The following is a 22,397-nucleotide window of genomic DNA, read 5'->3' as shown; positions in this document are numbered from 1 at the left end:
CCCCAGGGCAGGTGTAGAGAGCCTCTCTTTGTTTAAACATAGAAGGAAATAGCAGCATTGGTGGCTAATGAAGTAACTTAGGTCATTCAGCATGCAAATGACTGGGCCAGGGTTAAAACTCACTTCTCAAAGTCCTCAGAAGTCTCCCTAATGCTGCTAAGTAGCCTAAAACACTCACTCCTTGGGTCCAGCAGATAACCTCCAGCACTTTCCCTGTTGAGGACTAAGACTATGTTGTATTCATCTCTGGATCCCCAAATAAGCAGTATTCTCGGCACATGGCAGACAATAAAAATTGATCATGTAAATTTAATCCATACTTTAAAATGTGAAGAAAGAAGAAAAAAAGGAAGAAAGAGAGGGAAGAAAGGAGGCCAGGGGGGAAAATGGGCAGGAGGGAGAGTCATGGCAACACTATTTACCTTCACTACTCATCCCTATTATTAGCAGCTATTGTTCCCTAATGTAACAGTCATAGACTGTTGACTAGTTCAGTGATTTGTTTTCTTTTTTTTCTTACTGGCTGTCTTCAGTAGACTGCAAGGCTCATATGAGCAGGTTCCATGTCCATTTTGTCTACCTAAGAGCTTCCTAAATGCCTCAAAGCTTAGCAAATGGACATTTATGCATCCCCACCTTCTGAGGATAAGGTACTTGCACTGTTTTGTTCTTGGTTTTTAGAGAGAGACATTTGTTAGATCACCACCTGACACTCAGCTGAAAATCCCACTGCTCCACCTAGAAACATAAGTATCTGAGGGTATACACCGTAGGCAGAAATGATGGTTGGTTAGCAGTTGCAAGATGATTGGAGATAGTAGTTGATTATTTGCTTCATGTATGAAATATTTTTAATGCTTCTCATTGGAGCTGTGGGCTTTAGTGTAACCGAGGCCCTGATTGTCTTTCCTGAGTAATACTACTGCAGCCTTGCTAGTACCCCAATGGAAACAGGCCCTCAGGCCCTATTTTTCTTGTCAAATGCCTGATTCCTCATTTGGATAAGTGGACGCCTGCTTCTTGCCATTTGAAAGAGTCAAAACTCAAGTTAACATCCTTAATTCCTTCCTGGCCCTTGCTATGCCATCTCCAAATGCAGCTACCAAGCCCTGCCACTATACTCCCTTCAGTGTCTCCTGGACATAGGATGTGTCTACTTCCCTCATCCACACTGTCACTCCCTTGAACTCATCCCATGATCTCAGGCTGGACTGGCCTCTCCCTTCCATTTTTACCTAGCTCCCATCCCTTTGCTCACTGAAAACAGGGTGACCTTCCCAAAACAGAAATATGACCACATCATACTTGTCACACAGTCCCCTCCTTACTTTCAATGACAGCTGAGGGAAAACACCAAAATTCCTGCTGAAAGGCTCCAATAGTTCTGGGGCCTCTTAGCTACACCCCCTATCACTCTCTTTGGGCTATGTGGTGTTTACTATGATAAGAAATATGAAACACTTGAGTCTGGGTAATTAAAAGAGTTGGGTCTAGCCCAAGACATGCCCAGGTACCCCCGGGCACATCTAGGTTCCCCCAGGCACCCCCAAATCCCAAGAATTCCCAGGCACGCCCAGGCATGTCCAGGCAACCCCCAGGCATGTTTAGGAATGTCCAAGTACCCACAGATACATCCAGGCATGCCCAAGTATCCCCAGGCACCCCAGGTATCCCCCAAGAATGCTCAGTATATCCAGGCTTATCCAGGTATATCCAGGCATGCCCAGGCACCCCCAGGCATGTCCAGGTACCCCCAGGCATACTCAGGAATGTTCAAGTACCCACAGGTACATCTAGGCACACCCAGGTATCCCAAGGCAACCCCAAGATCTCCTAGGTACCCCCACAAGAATGCCCAGGTATATCCAGGCATGTACAGGTACACCCAGGCATGCCCAGGCACCCCTAGGCATATCCAGACACCCCCCAGCATGTCCAGGTACCCCCAGGTATACCCAGCATGCCAAGGCACCCCCAGGCATGCCCAGGCACCCACAGGCATTCCCCGCCACAGGTACTCTCAAGCATACCCAGGCACACCCAGGCATGTCCAGGCACATCCAGAAACAGCCATCTTCCAGAGGAACTGGAACAAAACTGGCCACCCAGGATTGAAACTCAACCAATTCTTATTCAACAAAGTGTTTAACTTACTTGCATGTTATTGGACCAATTAGAACTTGACAGACTTCTACTCTAGTTTGGATAGTAGACCACCAATTGGAACTCGATGGATTTCTAAGCTCAATTTCAAAATTGACCAGAGTGAGACTTACACTGCCTTTTCTCTGTGGTTCTAAGCACTACCCCATCCATCTAGGCAACTTGGAACATGAATCAAACACTTCTTAAATCCTGTCTCCAGGGCTACAGTCCTAACAAAACACCAAATAAGCACTTACTATTTTGCTTCAGCCAGGTCTTTTCCATTCTGGGACAACACCTCTGTAAGGTAAATGGCTTGATCGGGCTTTTTCACCACTAGCCTCTGTGACTATCACCTGCAGCCTTGATCGGGATGATGCAGAAGGCTCTTGGGAACACTAGCGCAGGGCATGTGTGCCTGACTGGGGACACCTGCAGTATGGTGTGGGCATGCGTAAGTGTGCACACCTGAGCCTAGGGGTTGGGCTATAAGGGTGGAGTCACTCAAGACCACAACAAGAGAACGCCAGAGAAAGCCCAGAGAAAAGAGTGTATAGGGATTTGAGGAGAGTTCGAGTTGCTATCTCCCTGCTGGCTTGTTTCCCCTGCTTCCCATTAAAGCCTGTGAAAATAATGCCAAGGGCTCCAAAATTCTCTTTCAAATGGCGACAGTGAACCTACCCAGCCTGGGATGCTATAGGGTAAGGCAAAAAAGTATCAGGCTTTTCTGTCTTCCCACCATTAGGATTAATGATGGATCCCTGTGGTCCTGAATGCATGCCTGATGGCGGGCACCTGAAGTAAGGTGTGGGCATGTGTGGATGGGATTCACCTGGGCTAAGACTGGGCTTATAAGGGCAGTGTCATGGGGACGCCAAGAGAAGCAGAACGAGAAGAAAAGCAGAGAAGCAGAGAGAACATGAGAGAAGGCCGGAGAGCCCAGATAGAGGGAAGACTTGCTGGGGGCTGGGAGGCCTGCCAGCCTCCCGGCCCCCCAGCACCCCTGCCTGCTGTGTACCTGGTAAATCCCAATAAAAGCCTGCAAAAGTCACCGAGGGCTCCAGGACTCTCCTCCTTTACTCCGTCAGCTCCGGCCATAGAGAACCTGCCCTGTGCCATTCCTGCCATTACAGATGCTTACAAAGCAATCTTCTACACAGAGACTCCCTCCCCTTGCCCCCAGCTGTGCCTTCTGCCCCATTCCTTTCCCCACCCAAACATCCTCATCTGTAAGCCCCACTACAACTCTGAACTGTTGCTCTAGCATCAGGCTGTCAGGGAAATCTCCCAGGTCCTTCTTCTGGGTCTAATGCCTTTCTTATATTCATTTATTCATGTTCATTGAATGCTTACTATATTTTAAACACTGTTCTAGGCCCTGAACCAATCATATTTTTTGGTGGGAGAGAAAGATAAAGCACAGCAAAGCAAAATGAATAGAATGGCATGACCTCACACAACTGTTTCCTTCATAGTAGTTTCCTCTGTTCTGAATTATTTATTACTTATTACTGATCTCAGGTGCCAGGGTCTGAGCCCCAAGAGAACAGAGGCTGAGTGGTCCCTATGAGCAGCTTTACCTTGGGTGCATAAATAGAACATTGTCATGGAAATCATGAAGAGCTACATTTTGTTATAGGTAAATCTCTCATACATAAAGTGCTTGAGTCCTCAGGATGCAGCAGGGACATTTTCCAATGGCCAGGCCCCTAACATCTCCCTGCCCATTGAGAAGATTCCCTGTGCCTCTTTGACCGTAATTTTGAGTTAGAACAGGAGTCAGCACACTTTTTCTATAAAGGGCCAAACAGCAAATATTTTAGGCATTGTGGACCATATGGTATCAACTCTGTTGTTATGCACAAGAGTAACCATAGACAATTCTATAAATGAACAGGCATGGCTTTGTTCCAATGAAACTATTTATAAAAACAAGCTGCAGGCAGGAATTGGCCCACCCATGGGCCATAGTTCACAACCCCTGAGTCAGACGATCCCAGAAGTCCCAATAGCTATGGTAGTCAAGGGCAGAACCTACGTGGCCTGGCTCTGCCATTAGTTCTGCTGAAGGGGCCCAGCAATTTTCCACAGACCCTACAGCAATCGACATGGGGATTATAACAGAAATTCAAGCTTCAGGCATTTGCAGACACCATCTCCTGCAGCACTTGGAAAAGCAGTTCTTGCCACCCTGGAGGAGAGAGACATTGTCCTGGAGGCCACATGAGTCAGGGACAAGGCTGCCACATTCCTTGCAGGGTCCCCAGGCTCCTCAGGCTGAGCTCATTTCCGGGCCCTGCCCAAGCATGTGGCAGGACTGCTGTCAGCTGAGCAGCTGCTGCCCTCCACCCCAGCCCGGCCTGCTCTCAGCTAAGAGACACAGGGGCTTTGTGCTTCTGTAGCAGATTGGGTGACACTGGCTGGCTCACTGGGGCCTTTGAAATGAGACATGACATGTCAAAACGTGCCTACTGCTAATGCTAATTTTCAGGAATTTGACTTCTGTTGGCAACTGGCAGAGGAAAAACAATCACCTATTTTGTGTGTGTGTGTTTGCAGTTATATTTTACCCTGATCTTTGGGATCTGTAGCTATGGAAAACAAGAGTCATCTGAGCTTACCTGCTACTGTGGGAGAGCAGGCACTTTATTGACTGTAGCCTAGTATTTAAGGAAACAGAGAACACCATATACATTGTAGTATTAATGCTGTGTGTAGACTGTGGTGGATGTTAACTATTTAAAATAGTTACAAAAACATCACACAAGCTCCAGTTTGCACTAAGGTGACAATCCTGTACATAAAAAAACTAGGCAACAAAGCTATGAAGCCATCACTCTGAAATCACAAATGTTCTGTGTGATAGCTCAGGGCCCTCAGTGTATGCTGCAGGACTAAGTGTAATAAGCTATCACAGCAGTCTGATGTTGGTCAGCAACACCTTTGCAGTAACAATGACAGGATCTCACTGTACTCCAGGGTAGCAGTGCTCCTGGTACAACCGTACATATACTGCAGAAGGGCCTCTACGTTAGTTATCCTGTGGTCCCCCCAAAACCCTTGGCTGCTGATGCATAACAGTGCCTAGGCTGGCTTGGCTGTACCAACTCTGGTGTGCCAGCACTCAGATTGACCCAAAGTTGCAGGGTGCCATCTCTCTAGGTGTAACTACCCCACATAGAACAATGACCTGGATGTTTCCTAGTACCCAAGGGCACTGAGCATCATAACATTCTCAGGAAGAGTATGCAGTCCTTTTGGTCACAGTCTTTCAAAGCACACATTAAGGTAGTGCAGTCAGAGCTTTCAAAGTCCAGTCTCTTCATTTTCAAATAGCCCATCACCGAAAAATTAGCTGAAACTGTTTAATCAACGTAAAAGAAGCTGTCCCAAATGCAAGTTTCTATATGGACAAGCAGGTAAAATAACTGAGTGCAATGGCTTGGGTGAATAGTAGGGAGTGGTAGATATTGTGGCAACCTTCAGAAGCATGTTCACCTAAAGGGGAGTGATGTGGCTCCAGTGAAGTATAGTCACATGGGAATGCAGCTCTGGGGTTCTCTGATCTTCTGACTCTTTAATCAATGTAAGGAACCTGGATTTTTAAGATTGCAATTTTCCACTTTTCAAATATTTGAGTCAAACAAGCTACATCTATAGGGTACAAATCTCAAAAGGAGATGAATACATCTATTTGGCCTGTGGCTGCCACTTTGTAACTTCTAGATGCCAGAGTTGCAGAGTTGGGATGGATGGATTTCAGCATCACAGAGCACAATATCTTGAGGTTCAATGTGCTAAACCAAAAGCTGAACCATTCACCCCCATGAGCCCTGGCTCAGTCTGCACTTTAACTTGGAAATGACATTTTTTCTCCTCTCTAGCCTATTCTTGGCTGCTTTTCCAAGTAGAGAAAGATTCACTTTTCACCCTCACAATGGAATAAAGCCACTACTGAGTGCATGATGAAGGTGCAGGGGACCCTACCCTAACTTGCCATTGTTGGTGCAATCTGCTGAAGCAGGGGGAACCAGGCTTGCAGTCCCCAGGTGGCCGCAGAAGAGACAGGCTGTAGGGAATTGTTTTGGCAGCATCCTTCAAGCAAGTCAGATACTCCCAGGCGTGTGGGCACCTTGCCGACAGCTAAGTAGAAACAACGCCAAAGCCACTGGTCACTTGATTTGATTCTGCCCAGCTGATTATTGTAATTGAATGACAGACTGATATGTCTCTCTCCTTCTCAACTGGTGTTGCAGGGTGAGTGGATCTGGCTCATGGTTCCCTCTTATGAGTAGTTACCTAATGAGGAAGATTATCTCCATTCACAGGCAGAACTGTGCCTGCCTCTTGGCTGCTTAAAAAGTAAACCCAGGTCCAACAGAAGTCAAATGCCAGGAAATTTCAGAACTTCCTTGCACTCCATATTGCATTGTCTACAAAGGTTTTTGAAATGTTCCCTGTTCAAATACTCAAAGGGGATACAGAGTTGAAGAATAAAATAGAACAGAAGCAGCTATAATAGGGGGAAAAGGAAGAAAGAAGGAAAGATGGCAGTGCAAAGTGACAGGACTTTTCAATTTGGAGGAGCTTGTAGCAAATAATTAGAAATAAGGAGAATACTTCAGTTTGGTTTTGATGGAGCTGCTATGAAACTGGAGTTCTTTAAAATATAAGCTGTAGTTTCAGAAATTTGTAATGCTGTGAATGGAGCCCTCTTCTGGAGAAATTTTTCAACAGGTATTAAAACAAGATGAAAACACAGAGGTGGTCACACAGAGAAATACTATTGGCTATTTAGATGATGCAACTATTGTTCAGATGTGAATGGAATCCTAGTTTGTGTTTTTCCTTAATTTCCACTAAATAGAAAATAACTGGGCTCCTCAAGCAACTGGATTTTCTGGAAGGTGGGAAAGAAAGGATATTCTTGAGAATCTAGCTATACTTTTACCTAAGCATCACTCCCCTTTAGGTGAACATGCTTCCCCTAAAGTCCAAATATCCAAAGTCCAAATTTCAGATAATGCAGTTATTGAATACAATGGTTTTGTTGGACCATTTCACTCTAACACACAGAGGGTACTTCTAGAGGAAATAGATTTTACTTAATGGAGAGCCCAAGGGCTAAAGATAGAAAGGGGGAGAAGGGAGGGGGGCAAGGCAGGAGAGATTAGCTAAGAAGATTGTTGGGACTTTTAATATAGACTGTGGCGTTACATAAATTCCAGATCACATATTCAGCTTTGCAGCTTATTAAATCTTTTTTTGGGACTTGCTAAAAAATTGTTCTGACACATGAACTCTACCACTTTGATTCTTTCCTTCAGTTACAACTCTTTCTCATGCTTTTGAAATCATATAGACTGTCACATGCTAAGTCTATGGTGGGTAGAGTGGGGGGCTGGAGGGCAAGTTGCCCTCTGCAATTCTCCTCACCTATTTCTACCCATCAAGTTTCTGCAAATAAACACAGTCCCTAAAATATAATATCTGAAGTTGCAGGAGCACAAGAATATACTGATTCTCATTAAAAAGCCAAGATTCTGCCTCCAAGAGAGAACTCTCCATTTTAAATCAAAATCTCAGAATTCTGGAGAACATTTTCAGTCACTCCCAAGTGACTGACTCTCCAAACCTGAACCACTCCCTAAAATCTTAATTCTTGGGGGATTACTCATTCATTGTTAGATCTTTTGGCTAGTTGTAAGCAATACCCAAATGGGGGTGGGGGAATCATATTTACAGTGGAATTTCTTGCTCATGCATTTCTCTATTTGTTTCACACTTACTATTTATCATAGCCAAATTCCAGAGGCCACTTCTGGGATGGATTTTCCCAAAATGCCCCAGGGGAGAAGAGAGGTGACTGTGTCTCAACTTTGCCAGCTTCCAGCCATTGTTGCTTATAATTCCTCTTCCCCCTTCCAAAGTACCTAAAACAGCAAGCTAGCCAATAAACTTACAGAGATTGATGACTTCCAAAGCTGGACTCAGAGTATTACAACTATGGTGGAAAAACACACCCATCTTGCCTGAGCACCACTAGGGCTCAGTGACTAATTTGCTTTATTACATTGTTTTTCCCTTCTGATTTCTCTCTGCCTCAGGAAAGTTTTGTTTTGCTGGTTGACTAAATGGCTCCAAGACTTTCCCTACTTTCTCTATGGCACACAGAGTGTGCACTTGAACCTTGTGCTGGTTAACTGAGCTATACTAAAATGATTTCTCCACAAGGTGCTATTGCTACCAGGATGTCTGTTCTAACTGTGGACATTTGCTTTGATTATGTATCACAATCTAAGAGAGAAATAAGCCTCTCAGGGCAGGCAATCCAATCACAGGAAAACCTCTACTTTCCTATTTTAAAGAAAACCTTCAGAAAGCACTTGTGCCAGCTGGGCACGGGGTGAGGAGAGACACTAGTTGCTTCGCGAAGGCAGCATGTGAGAAGTTCCTAGTGCACATGGATTGTAGGGTATTGCTTTGTGGTCTCTCTTGCTCTAAGGAAGGTATAATTGGGCAAGCCCTAAAATCCCAATGAAGGTTAAATAATGCCAAGAGAGAAAAGGACTGAAGAGTCCTGGATGAGGCTGCAGTAAGTGCTCCCAATACTGATAGCTCCAATGTTCCAGGCCTCATGGTAACAGCATTACCTAGGGCATCTGCTGAATGCAATCTGATCTGGCCAGCAATCCTAGGAAGGTGATAAGATTATTTTACAGTGAAGAGCATGGAAGCTGGGAGAGGTTGAACAACTTGCCCACTAGCATATGGCAGAGGGTTTGTCTGAATGCTCTGAACCACCTTGCTAAATTGAGATACACACACACACACACACACACACACACAGAGAGAGTCATAGTCTCAGGAATAGAGTCCAGAGAGTCTGGAAAACTGATTCACAGACAGGCACAGTACTTGTAGCTGGACTGAAGGCTATAGGGACCCCAAGAAGATCAGGTAGCAGAGTCCTGGTAGAAGAGTTATAACAGGGCAGGCCTGAATAAGGATGACATATCCAGGGGCGAAGGAAGTCAGGAACAAAAGAGGAAGCTTGGCAGCCTGGCACCTTTCTCTGCCCCCTGGCACTACAGTCCATCTCCACCCCACACTCTGAGTCATCCCCATGGTCACTGCATCCCTAGGACACCAGCCCATTTCCAAAGTCTAACCCTAACACGGACCCAAAAGTGGTCTCCCTTAGGCAGGATGCACTGGATATGTACATTCCAGTCTGGCCCTGCCTGGAACCCTGGTGTCCTCACCCTCCCTCATCCACAAGCTCACACAAGTGTCTCTTCCCTAGCACTCATCCGCTCCGGGGCTCTCCCTGTCTCCTTTCCTCCTCTCTGCCTGGCCCTGCCTTGATCTCACCCTCCCACTTGTAGACTGCCAGCTCATCCTGAGTCCCAGAGGCTGCCAGGGAGGCCTAGGGGTACTGGGTCTAAGTGCTCTCAGAAACAACAGGCCCCTGAGCAAGTCTGGGTGTGCCCCTCAGCGGCCAGCATCTCTGGGTTGGTCTCCTTGGAGTACCGCTTCCCTGCACACAAACTTCCTGAGGTCTTGCGATGCAGAGGTGTTTGCTGAAGGATCACGCCTCCATCCGGTCCCCTCTCCCTGATAGCCAGGCCATTCCTTCTTGCCACAGCGCGCGGAGGGTTAATAAGCAGCTGCACCCGGGGTGGGCAAGGCTTGAACTTTTCTCTGCGCTCCAAGCCCGCCGGGGGAAAGCAGAAGAGGCGGCAGTCAGGGCTCCGGGCTGGAGCTCCAGCTGCCTGGACAAAGGGGGCTTGGGGCTGGGGCCTGCTCGCGAGCAGGGGACGCGCTCTAGCCCTTCCGGGCCCAGGGTAGCAGGAGAAAAGGACCCCGACGCGAGCGCGGCGGACGCCGGTGCCTTTGAGCTACAGCAGCTGCTGGGCTGCGGCGCTCTGCCGGGCCGAGGCGCCTCCAGCGCTCCGCGGGTCTAGGAGAGGGAGCCCGAGCGCCCGGGAACTCGGCGATGCCAGGCCGGCCTCTCCAGCCCCGCAGCCAGTAATCCGGACCCGAGTTGTCTTTCCCTCTGGACGCTGGGCTGGGGGGAACCGCGACTCACTGGAGTCGCCCCAACTGTCTTTCTTTCTCCAATGTATGAACCTCCGGAGAATGCGAATCAAAGTTACCCCACTTGATGTAGGCGAGAATGTCTCCGCCGCTTGCACAAAAAAAAAAAAAAAAAAAAAAAAAAAAAAAGGACTCCGGTGCAGGCTCGCTCGCTCTCCTCCTCCCCAGAGCGTGTGTACACACACACACACACACACACACACACACACACACACACACCACACACACACACACACACACACCCCCACAGAGGCATGCCAGAGAGGGAAAGCAGAGCCCTCGACCCCTCAGGATCTTCAGGGCTGGGAATGACCTCCCTTCCGCGCCCGGGCTCTCTGCTGCCGCGCCCGGAGTCGCCCGACCCCCGAAAGCCCCCTTGCTTGGCAGCGCCACAAGATCGGAATGCAGAAATGGGGTGCAGGGTGCGCCTGGCAGCCCCAGCTTCCCTACCTGGGACAGGAGAACGCACAGGAGGAGCGGAGTTCTCGGCTGCATTTTGCCCGACTAGAAGCGCCCGGCGGCGTTTTCATTCATGCACGCGGCTGCACTGAGCATATTTTCCGTGGGAGCCAGGCTTTGAGGAGAGGCTCTGCCTCGCCAGCCAGCCAACTTCCCAAATAGATCAGCGGCAGCATCACGAAAGCATTGGGTAGAGGCTGATGACCAGGACCAATGGCTTTACAAGACGGATTCCTTCATAAAGCTCTCTCGTTCTGCATGGCAGATATGGGGCGAGTACCTCGCGCAAAGCGAGCCCCTTGGAGGAGGCAGCCCACTTGATTTTTTTGACTGGTAGGGCCCAGACTCACAAATCATACTGGGCAACGGCAGCTGATTACACTTTTCCGGAGAATGAAATTGCACCAGGGACTGGCGACCACTTTCAGTCCCGTGCAAAAAGATTCTCTTTATTAAAATGTTAATAAGATCCACTTTATTTCCAATAAATCAAATAAAATGACCCCAGCAGTTCCAGCCCTTTTCTACGCCTGGAAAGACTTGGCGGTAGATTTTTTTTTTCTTTATCTTTCTTTTTTCCAATGTGGCCCAAATCCTGATGGTGTTTAGTGTTTCCTTGCCATCTCGCAAATCACAAAGAGGACAGATCAATTCTAGCTTGCAGAAAAAAATCCATGAAGGGGCAATAGATTTTATTAACTGCTCAGGTGAGAGTCTGACTGGCTGCCTACTCCACAAATGTGCATCTGGCACGGAAGTTTGGGCCATGATTTGGGGAAACTTTTCTTTTGCCTATATGGATGTGATCTAGCTATTCCCAGGGACTCAGAATAGTTGTACCCACTGCTCAAAGAGTTTTGTGGGGTGAAGGGGAGCGTGACAACTAGGTCTGAATTTCCCAAGAGGAACCCAGGAATATGTAGTGAAGTCCTTACTTTGTCATTTCAATGGTACCTTCTTCTAAAAGGATATAAGGTGTTTTATAATAAAGGACATTTGTACCATAGAGTGTATGCAACCAAGATAGAGAATCTGGGCTGGAGGCTGAAACATTAAACCCAAAATAGAATGCATTTAGCTCTGTTTGGGATTTGAGCTTCCTAGTGACTGAAGCAATAAGAGAAATATGTCAATTACACTGGTCTTACTATACAAACATATATATGAATATTTTCTGACATAATTTCCCTGGCTTTAAATACTGGAATAAATGTATTAAGTGACATCTAATACAGCAGGACACAGAGCAATGGACCATGCAGCAGTCCAGTGGCCTGGGCTGTATTCCCAGCATCTGGCACAGGGCCTGGAACATTAAATAGTCATAGTGGGTCTTAAATAGATGGCTGGGTGGGGTGGGACAAAGAGTCTGGAACCACATTGCCAAAACTTATCTCCCAGCTCTGCCACTGACTAGTAAGTTACTCAGACTCTGTACTTCTGTCGTCCAGTGGTTAAATGGAAATACAACTTGTTCTGAACTCATAAGGTTATGGTAAGAAATAAGTGACAAAATACCAACTAAAGAAATATAAACTGATGCACTTCTAAAAATTCTTTCACTGTCAGCTGTTCAGTCCCAAGGTCACTGATGAAGATGTAATGCCATCTGACTGCTTGGCTGCTTTAGCCAGTGCTGGCCCAACAGATGGCAATGTTGGCCAAAGAGCTCAGGAAAGGTAGATATTTCTGCATCTTCCAGTCTTTTCAGCCTTCCACTGTTCTCTTGCCTAAGCAGGTATGCACCTGTGAACCTCTGACATGTGCAGTCACAGTATTTGACAGATGATGTGATTGTCCTAGCTTGGAAGCCACGAGCGTGGGGCCCATACCCATATTGCCCACTAATAGGAGTAAAACAGGGTAGTTTGGAATCAGACAAACTTCAAGTTAAGATATCCTGAAATATCCTAATTTCAGGGCAGAAGTCTTCCTGTCAGTCAAGAGCAAGATCTACTGAGCCCATGGACTCATTTGACACCAAGTCAGAGAGCAAGGGAGGTAGAGGGCAGCTCTGGAGACCATGAACCATGGTGAGTGGCAAAGACAACAGGAAGTTGATGTGTAGCTTTATTTCCATAAGCAGCTACTAGGTTGGGAAAGTACTCTGAGGGTCAGGCATATGTAAGGTTGCACTTGTCCAATCTGTGATGCAATGTTATGGCAGTTCTAAGGCTGCTATGATGAAGCATTTGAATAGAACAGTGATACAACAGATAGATGCCCTTAGAGAAAGAAATATCAGATATGCCAGAAGCCCTTGATAACTGGGATATACTGGACAGCAGGGAGGGAAGTCCATACTGCAGAGCTCCACAAGTGACACATTTTCCAATGGCACATTCTGCCAAAACACCCAAGATTACAAGAATATAATGCCCCTCACCCAGACACTGCAAAGCAGATCCCTGTTTGTTCTTGAGCCCCTGAACCTGCCTTATGTTTCTTCATACCATTTTAAGTTACTTGACCATTTAGTATACATAGTCACTTTATTGTGGTCTCAATTCTTCCCTGCAATCTGCATCTCCACCTCCACTCCTTGACTTGTCACTTGGTCACATAAACTTGGTGTAGTTAGTGGAATGAGGTGGAAAGGACAGGGTCCCAGTTATAAGGTCAAGCCCCAAGAGGCCCTGTGTGGTTCAGCTTGCTCTCATAAGGCCTCTATTTGTGGGCTAGATCACTGGTTCTACTTGGAGAGACAAGCAGCCCATGGACCCAGAAATGCTTGAGCAAGCCCAGCAGAGTACTGCCAAAATCAGTTAACCCAGGTGAGCTAAAAATAAATAATTGCCCTAATTTGGAGGTGGGTTGTTAAGAAGGAGTAGCTTATCAATAACAACAGTTGTTCACATGTTATCTGTCTATTGTCCCATGTCTGTCTTTTTCCTGCCATCTGCTCAGCTTCTAGCATATTACATATATAGTAGGCATACAAGTGATTTTTATTGAGAGGATGAATTAAATGGTTTTTGTACTGAAAAATGTGAGCTGCTGCTGTGAGCACCCCCCTACACATACTGCCCTCTCCCAATACATCTAGAAGGTGACAGTTCAACTGTCCCACCTGGAAAGCATCCTGTACCCTTAACAGCTCTCTACTCCTATGAAGTATTGAATTCAACCTATAGCAAAGTGATATCATCTTACCAGAGTCTAGACCAGGATTAGACATAGTAAGGGACATTGCACAGAAGCTTTGTGAGTATGCATCCTCCTGGATTTTCTCAGTATACAGACAGTCCCAATATCTAAGAATAAGAGAAAATATTCCTCTGGCTGTAGAGGAAAATACTCTATTTGCATTAATATAGTGTCCTCTGAAAATTTAATCATGTTTTCCACATTTGCTTTCTGTTTGTTTCAGAGATAAAATAGGAAGTGACTTTTAGGTCATTTCAGTTCAATTGACCTAACTGTCTTTAGGACTTCAGTCCCCACTTAGTGGCAAAATTGGACCTTCAGACACTAATTTCATCCTGTGAACTAGAAGCAGTTAAACCCCCTGTAGATGTCTCCCTTACAAAATTAGTGACAGGGGTTACTTCTACGTAGAGTACCATCTCAACATCAATTTGGTAGAGCGCTAGCTTTCAAGTGTGGCCTCTGGACCAGCAACATCAGCCTCACCTGGGAACTTATCAGAAATGAAAATTCTCAAGTCTCACCCTAGACCTACTGATTCAGGAACTCTTGAAATCTGTGTATCACAAGCTCTTATATGCATAGTTTGAGAACCACTACTCCAGAGAATTCTCCAGTCCTCTCTTATATATATTCATTCATTCAAGAAACATTCATAAAGTATCTACTGCATTCTAGCCATTGAGCTAAGCAACAGGGAGAGAAATAGTAAGCCATGGTTTGTGTTCTTCACAAAATACGACTCATGGAGAGAAGACATCATTCTACTACAATATGCCTCAGGAGGTGCTGAGAGAGTCAAAGTAGCCAGAGCTATGGTGATCTGGATGAGTTTAAAAGAGGCAAAGGGTCCATAGTGTTGGCTTCCAGTGTATGTCAAAAACCATCATGGAAAGACTTGTATCTATTAATAAGAAACTAAATAATATCAAAAGACAGCTGACAACTCAATTTCTCCTTCTAACAGGTTTTGAAGTTTATTCCCCACAATCCTATCTAAGCACGTTGTAAACCATGGTGCCTATGAATGTGTGCATCTGGGGGGAGGAAGTATTTGTAGTTGACAGATAGTGCTTAGTGCACATTTGGTAGGTTCTTACAGTTATACCATGGGGTCCACACCCACCACCTCCTACCTGTCTGTGATGCCAAGCAGAGAAGCACTGAGCCAGATGGAAGGGAAATAGGGAAGAGGAACCCCTGGTGTAGAGTTGGCAGAAGACCAGGCTGGGCAATCTGAGGGTCCAGACTGGAATCAGTTTAAATATCAACCTCTGGAAGTTGAGCTTTATCCTACTGGAGAAAGGAATGCATTCAAACTGCTTAAACATGGAAGGTTCCAGATCTCATTTATATCTTGGGATGATTACTCTGGCAACATTGGAGAATGGATTGCATCCAGGACCAAGGAAGAGACCAAGGAGGAGAGACTTCAGGGAACACCACTTTACAGACCATATAAAAGGTAACAAGAGCAAAAACACTTTTTCTCAGACTTTTAACCAGTGATTGCTATAGGAATATTACATGGCAATCCCTCCTGCTGCCTAGCATGGTGTCTGGTATTTAACACCAGCTTATACAATGATTGGTGAATGAAAACATACCTATTAAATCATAGGAGACTGACTTTGAGCTCCAATTCTTTTTTTTTTTTTTTTTTAAGATTTATTTATTTATTTATACAAGCACTGGGTACAGTCAGAAGCACAGGAGGGTGAGAGAATTCACAGAGCCAGAGCAGGGAACAGAATAGGCAGACTGACGAGGCACACTGCTGAGGGGAGCAGTGGACGAGGCAGGAGAGGTGTGCACACCATGTGAAACCCTCGCCAGCGGCCGGTGATTGAACCGGCACTGGAGAGGCTGCGGGCAGCTTCGCAGCCCAGCGCTCAACCGCTGAGCCACCAGGGGAGGCCCAGAGCTCCAATTCTTTTAAGCCCTCCCTGTATCCAATTCTGGCCCCAGTGGAAGTTCAGTGATGAATTTCCTCACCTTCGACTAGGATTCGCATGTCTTGCTTTGGCTAGCAGAAGGAGGGGGAGGTGACGGGGCCACTCTGAGCCTAGGTCTAAAGAGGGCTCTCTTTTTGCTTTCTGTTTGCTTTCTTAAAACTTGGCCATCGCCATGAAAAGAACAGGCCCTTGTTACACAAATGTCTCAGGGAGGATGAGGACCAAGTGAAGCTGAGCCACCCTTGCCCATCCATAGATCCACGGTGGAGAGCAGAGTCATCTAACTCAGATAAGTCAGACACCAGTTGACCTATGGATCCATAAGAATTAGTGCTTCTGCCACATACCAGTAGTAGCTGACTGATACATAAATGCACAACATTTGGGCATTTGGGGAACTATCTATAGCTCAGAGAGTGGGCTGAAAGCTGATACTTAAATCTAGCATAGACATTTATGTGGGCACAATCAAGGTTTAATGTTTACCACAAGTCAATTTCTTAATAATATCTCAACTTACCAAACAGTCCTCTTTCCACCCACCTAGTTCAAGCTGCTATCTCCTCAAAAATGTTCAGGTTCTTTTTTGAATATCTGTTGAAAAACTACTGAATTTTTCTGTTTTTTTTTTTTTAATGCCAGCATAATTGTGAGGCCATCACTTAATAATTACTTGGGAAAATTTATTTATTATGCATTGCAGATCCATGTGCATTTATAGTGGATAAGTTTATTTACACTGTAATCCAAATCTTCCTATGCCTTTAGTAGATAAAATTGTGCTGCTACTATAAAAAGCAACCTACCCAGTTAATGGTTTTTGTGGTCTTTTATGAATAGACCAAGGTCAGGGACACTATAATGAATTGGGGAAAGTTAATCTGTGGAAGCAAGTAAAGCACAGAAGACTACATTTTAATGATTCCACGTGTGTGACAGCTGCCAGAATGAAGCCAAAAGAGATCCAGAAAAGGCAAATCCAAGACTCTTTTGTTTCTTAAGCTGAGTTTTTATGGAGTTAAAATGCCTGGCATGCATTTTGCAAGAGGTCAGTGATGACACCTGTCTTTCTCTTTCTTGAATACCCCTAGCCTGCACCAAATAGACATTCAATAGAAGTGAGATGGATGCATCAATAAAAGAATGCAGTTACACAGGAGGGTTCTGCTTGGCCCCGCACTACCTGCTATTTGTCATGCTTACATTTACTGAAGCAAAACAAACTATCAAACAATACAGTATCTATCGCCCGGACCGGTGGTTTTCAAAGTGTGGTCCTACTATGTGTCCTCATTCAGTTCCAACATGCCATGGAAATGTTAATTGTCTACATTGCTCCTGTTTCTATTTATAAAATTCAAAAATGAGTATGATGGCAACTGAATATCTGTTTATTGATCACTGTAGTACTCCAGGACCTAGAACCACATCTGGTCCATGACAGGCACTCAATCTTTTATTTTTTTAATAGAAATGAATAATGAGCAGATGATGTTATGGCCAATAGAGTAGATGGACCTTTAGCCAAGACCAGGCCCAACAGAGTTGTAGGAAACGCCCTGGGTGAACTGAGAACCCAGTTTTCCCAAGGTGAGACTGAGGTAAGCTGGGACACACCTGAGCAATACATGAAAGAGTATTTTCAACACTGTTTTCTCTCACTTGACAGGTCAGGAATTCATTTAAAGACTTTTCAAAGTGCCAAGTTCTTGTTCATGTAATGAATCTATTGATTCACTTTTTGTCCCTGGGATACTCTGAAGACCACTGAATGTCAAGAGAGAAGACAAAGAATTCTCCTTGCCTGTCATGGAGCCTTATGGGTGAAGAGACAGGTCTCAACATATTCCCAGCAGAGGTGCATGACCCAGTTATTATTCTTTGGAAGTTAAATGATTATTTAGTTAAATGATTATTTCAGGACTCACCTCCTTTATTGCTCTCAGCTAATATGCTTTGCATGTCCATAAACTGTCCTTTTCTTAACAAATAATGTAGGATAAGACAAATATTAATTTCTTCATTTACTCATTCATTCAGCAATTATTTTGTAATGAGTAGAAAGATGTAGTTAAAATAAAATTACTTTCCTGGAATCAAGCTAAGTAATCAATCTCTAGACTGTCAATCACCTCCAATTTCCAATCTGACTTCTATATTGCTGCCAGAACAATGTTTAATTCAAGCAATAAGTATCATGTATCTACTATCATCCAGACATTATTTTACCCAGCAATGAGCAGCAACAATTTTATTCCTGGCCTTTGTTCCTGTTCTTGGTATCTATACACAGCCTTCAAAGTCTCCCGATTGACTTTAGCTAAAGTGCAAATCCCTAACTTGGCATTCAATGCCATGCATAAAGATCTTACAGAACTTAAGTACCAACTGATCAGAACATCTGACCAATCACCCACCTCATGCAGCTACTTCCTATCACAGGGCTTTTGTATATACTGCTTTATTGGATTTCACCTATGCTGGCCTTGCTCCATGTGGTGGACCTCAGCTTATCATCTACCTCAAATGCTACTTCCTACAGGAAATTGATGTACCCAAATTGTATTAAGTACTCTTAGCACATTCATTTGTCAGAGTTCCTTACTGCACAATTTGTTGCTTGAGGTAAGGAACAAAGTCATATTCTCATCTAGGTCCTCAATAAACCTAGTACCAAGCACACATAGGAGATGAGAATAATATCTATGCATTGATATATACATATGTAGAGCTATGGTGTTAAGTGCCAGGTACTTTTCCAGATACTTCACAGCCATGTTTTTTCTCATTGAATCCCCTTTGTACTGGTGACCAATGATAGGCAAATCTGTCCTAGGTTGAAAGAGAGATGTATTCACCTGCGAGTCCTGTCACCAGGGCCCTAGGCTGGTCTCCATGGTCTATTTGTGCCATAGTGGAACACAAATAGAAGTTTCTCAAAGTTTCTGTTGTCCTTCTTGTTAATAAACAACCTCTGGAGTCCAACAGCTAAGTCTTAAGTTCCACATTGTCACTTACTAGAGCGAGGCTTGGCTAAATTACCTAACTCATCACTATTGAGCACTTGCTATCTGCCAAACACCAAGCCACATAGTAGGAGTAACTACAAAAATAATAACTAATATTAGTTGAGAATTACTTTATTTTAAATTTTACTAGTTTATCATTCATTTTATTATTTATTTGAAATATTGACTTTTTATTACTTAATTGTTATAATTAACTATAACATTAACTTTCATTAATAATAGTGACAGTTTAAGGGTCTGAGCACTTTTACATGTCAGATTATTTAATACTTAAGGCGATCTCAAGGGGTTGGTTCTGTTACTAAGCTTACTTTAACATGAGTAACCTGAGGAACATGGTAGTGAAGAAGGAGTCAGATCCCTCAGCTCAAGAACATGAATTCTCAATGAGTCTGTCATGCTGCCTCTCTTTGCGACTATAAAGATAGAACCTGCCTCCAGCCTTATAGAACTTCTAACTCCTCTCAAGATTCAGATGCCTCTTAGATCAAAGTTACTGTTGACAGTTTCTACTTCACAGATTGCTGTATAAATTAAATGACTTGATTCATGGGAAATCATATTTGCCTCTACTATGAGACAGTTGGCCTAGCTATTCATAGCCGCATATTCTATGAAATCAACCCTAACTCTAGGGCCCCATGTACCATGTATATGGCACTTGAAGTCTGCCTCTTAGGAGAAGAAAGGGGTCACAAGGGCTTTGAATCAGTTCGCAGGGGAAGAACTGGCCCCCTGCAGTGTTTGGGACTATCCACCAAACTTAAGTTTCTAAGCATTTCAGTCTTAGGCAATTCTGTCACATCTAAAACTCAGTGTATATGAACAGTGGTAACTTGCCACCAGATGGGAAAATTCTGATTCTAGAGAGCCACCACCAGAGAGCAATAGCCCTAGGGTCTGACCACATGACTCCACGGCCCTCAAGATCGACAGAATCAAAGAACCAGATTGTATAGTCTTGGTTGCCCACCCCCCTTTGGTCTCTCAGTCACTTCAATCACAGATTCTTTGCCATGGTCAGAAACATTGGTGGGCACCCAGGTGTCTCAGAGTGGGATGCAATGATACTAGCAATGATGTCATTAGCAGGAAACATAATTGTGCATTTACTACATGCCAGGTAGGGCCTGGGTATCCTATAGATATTATGCTTGTCAGCCCTCAAAATGCAGGCATAACTATTAATATTATAAAATGCTGTTACTGTACCCACATATCTGAAGGTTCAGTAGGTAGCTCATTATCACTCAGAATGGATCAAGAACAAAATTAGAGTTCATAGGGTAATAGTTCATTCGCTCTTTCAGTTACCTATTCAATCACTCGGTCATTAATAAGTATTGATTGTGCCCCTTCCCTGTGCCAAGCACTGTTCCAGGAAACAAAACTGGGTAGTAAACAAAAAAAGACAAAAATCCCAGACTTCAAGAACTTGAGTTCTAGCAGAGGCAACAAGCAACATTAGAAATGTGAGATGAAAGAAAGTAACAGAGTACAGTGTTGGGAAAATAGGAGGCACACACAGAAAGGCCCTTAGAATCCCCTAACTGCTAACCTTCCTGCTCTGTGTTGGACATCATTTTTGGCATTTTGCATACATGCACTCAGTGAATCTCTCCAGTCACCTAGAAGGGAAATCCTACCACTATGATCTTGATATAGATGAGGCAATGGGGCACAGAGAGGTTATATGCCTCTCTGTGGGCATTCCACACAGGATGTAAAGATCCAGAGAAGCTCTGCAGAACATGACCTGGAACAGGTGCAGCTTCTGAGCCTATAGTAACTGGGTGAAGTTAGAATCCTGGGAGGAAGACAGGGATTGCAGCAAAGGAAGGAAGGAGGACCAACAAGACAGGGGAACTTCCAAAGTGTCTTAGACCAATAAGCTTGTCCCATACTGCGGCTACTGTGTAGCTTGGTTGGCTAAGGGAGTACCTTCCAGAACCTGACTGCTTGGTTTAAGTACTAGTTCTGCCCCTTGTTATCCACAGGGCCTTGGGCAAGGCATCTAACCACAGAAACAGAGCTGGGATTTGAATTCAGGGCTGTTGACCCTAAAGCCCTTAACCACCAGACTTACTGCTAATTTCAATAGCAGCCCTGTGCCAGGCAGATAGTAAGTGCCCAATTAAATATTAGCTTAAAGAATGAAGGGGAAAGGGTGATTATTAAATCAAAGGCTCACAGAAATGGACAGGTGGGCACAGTACAAAAGTCAAACAAAATAACAAAGACAACATGTTCATGAAAGTAAAATAAGGGCCAGCATCATCAGTTGGCACCCAGCATTGGAAACACTAGGGCCGGTGGGCCTTCATGAATATAAGTAAATGTAAGTCTGCAATCTTGTAGTTGGGCAAATTTAGCTATGTTTTTCAGCAGCAGTTTGTAAGGGTCTCTTTGTGGACCTTTTTACCTTTACAGAGGAGGACAAATGTGTTTAGAGGACATAATTTGGGGGAGGCACCTGGTCAAGCTGGGACCAACCTCTGGGGAGGGAAGAGTGTGCCCTTGGGAGAAGCAGAATGCTAGGCGACAGGAGAGAGAATTGTGCTGCTAATCCCTCACACTGTGACTTCACCAGCTTCTAATCGCCTAATAGCAGGGCACATAATTGGCAGAAAAGATTGCCCTGCCCTTTACACATGTGTCTGCAATTACTTTTCAAACTGGGGAGATAAGTGGCATGATTGGTTTCCTTGTGCAGGCGCTCCCGCTCCTTGGAGACAGGGGGCTTTCTCCTGAAGCTGTGGTGGGCGCCATGGGTCACCAGCGTAACCTCCCCCCGCAAATAAACATCTTCCCTCACAGAGGAATAAATCCCCCACTCCTTGCTGGGGTCAAACCTTGTCTGCCTCCCTCTGCGCACTCTGCTTCACACTGGCTTCCTGCTGTGTCCCCATCACTCCCAGCTCCTTCCTGTCCCTGTGTTGACATTTGCGTACCCTCTTCTGCTTTCTTTACGTCTTAACTCATGTCACTTCCTCAGAGAAGCCTTCCTTGAATACTCTTATTTAAAATAGCTTCCTTCTACTCTGTAGTCCTGAGTCACTTCTCACATTAATGCTTAATTTTTTTTTTGTATCACTTACCACAGCACACTGCCATGTTTCACCTATGTGTTTATTTCCTTGTTTGTCTGTCTCCTAACTGGGATGCAAACTTCACCAGGGAGAGAACTTATCTTATTCATCCCTGCATCTTTAGTGCTCAGAAAGTAGCCTATGACCACATGAACACTATAAAAATGCTAGTGAAATGAGTGACTTTCCAACTCACCATCCCTGGATGGATGGTGAGTCCAACACAGCCAACGCTCCATGCCACACAATGGGGTGTGTGCTCTGTGAGTGAAAGGCATTCCAGTGAAACTCCCGAACATGCACTCTGGAGACCCTCAGGCCAGGGTGTGCATCCTCCTTCTGTCACTGAGAGCTCTGGACCTTGGATCACTCTTAAACCAAACTGATCCCCTATTCTTTCATCTCTAAGTTGGTGAAAATACTACCTATCTCATTCAATTGCTGCTCAAATTAAATGAGACAATGAGTGTACA

At 44.9% G+C, this 22,397-nt stretch overlaps 1 protein-coding gene across 1 annotated transcript in view; it reads right to left on the bottom strand.

The window, feature by feature from the left end:
• The window catches only part of CDH13 (cadherin 13), a 953,577-nt gene extending 942,588 nt beyond the window's left edge, over window positions 1-10,989 (bottom strand). Inside the window, exon 1 of the mRNA XM_054697025.1 lies at window positions 10,696-10,989. Coding sequence (XP_054553000.1) covers window positions 10,696-10,740 — 45 coding nt within the window. The 5' untranslated portion in view covers window positions 10,741-10,989. The remainder of the gene's footprint in view (window positions 1-10,695) is intronic.
• Window positions 10,990-22,397: the final 11,408 nt, after the last annotated feature.

The sequence above is a fragment of the Talpa occidentalis genome, unplaced genomic scaffold (genome assembly GCF_014898055.3).
Source record: "Talpa occidentalis isolate TD23 unplaced genomic scaffold, MPIMG_talOcc4v2.1 talOcc4.17, whole genome shotgun sequence".
Taxonomy (NCBI): domain Eukaryota; kingdom Metazoa; phylum Chordata; class Mammalia; order Eulipotyphla; family Talpidae; genus Talpa; species Talpa occidentalis.
This window is presented reverse-complemented; position numbering and strand designations above follow the sequence as displayed.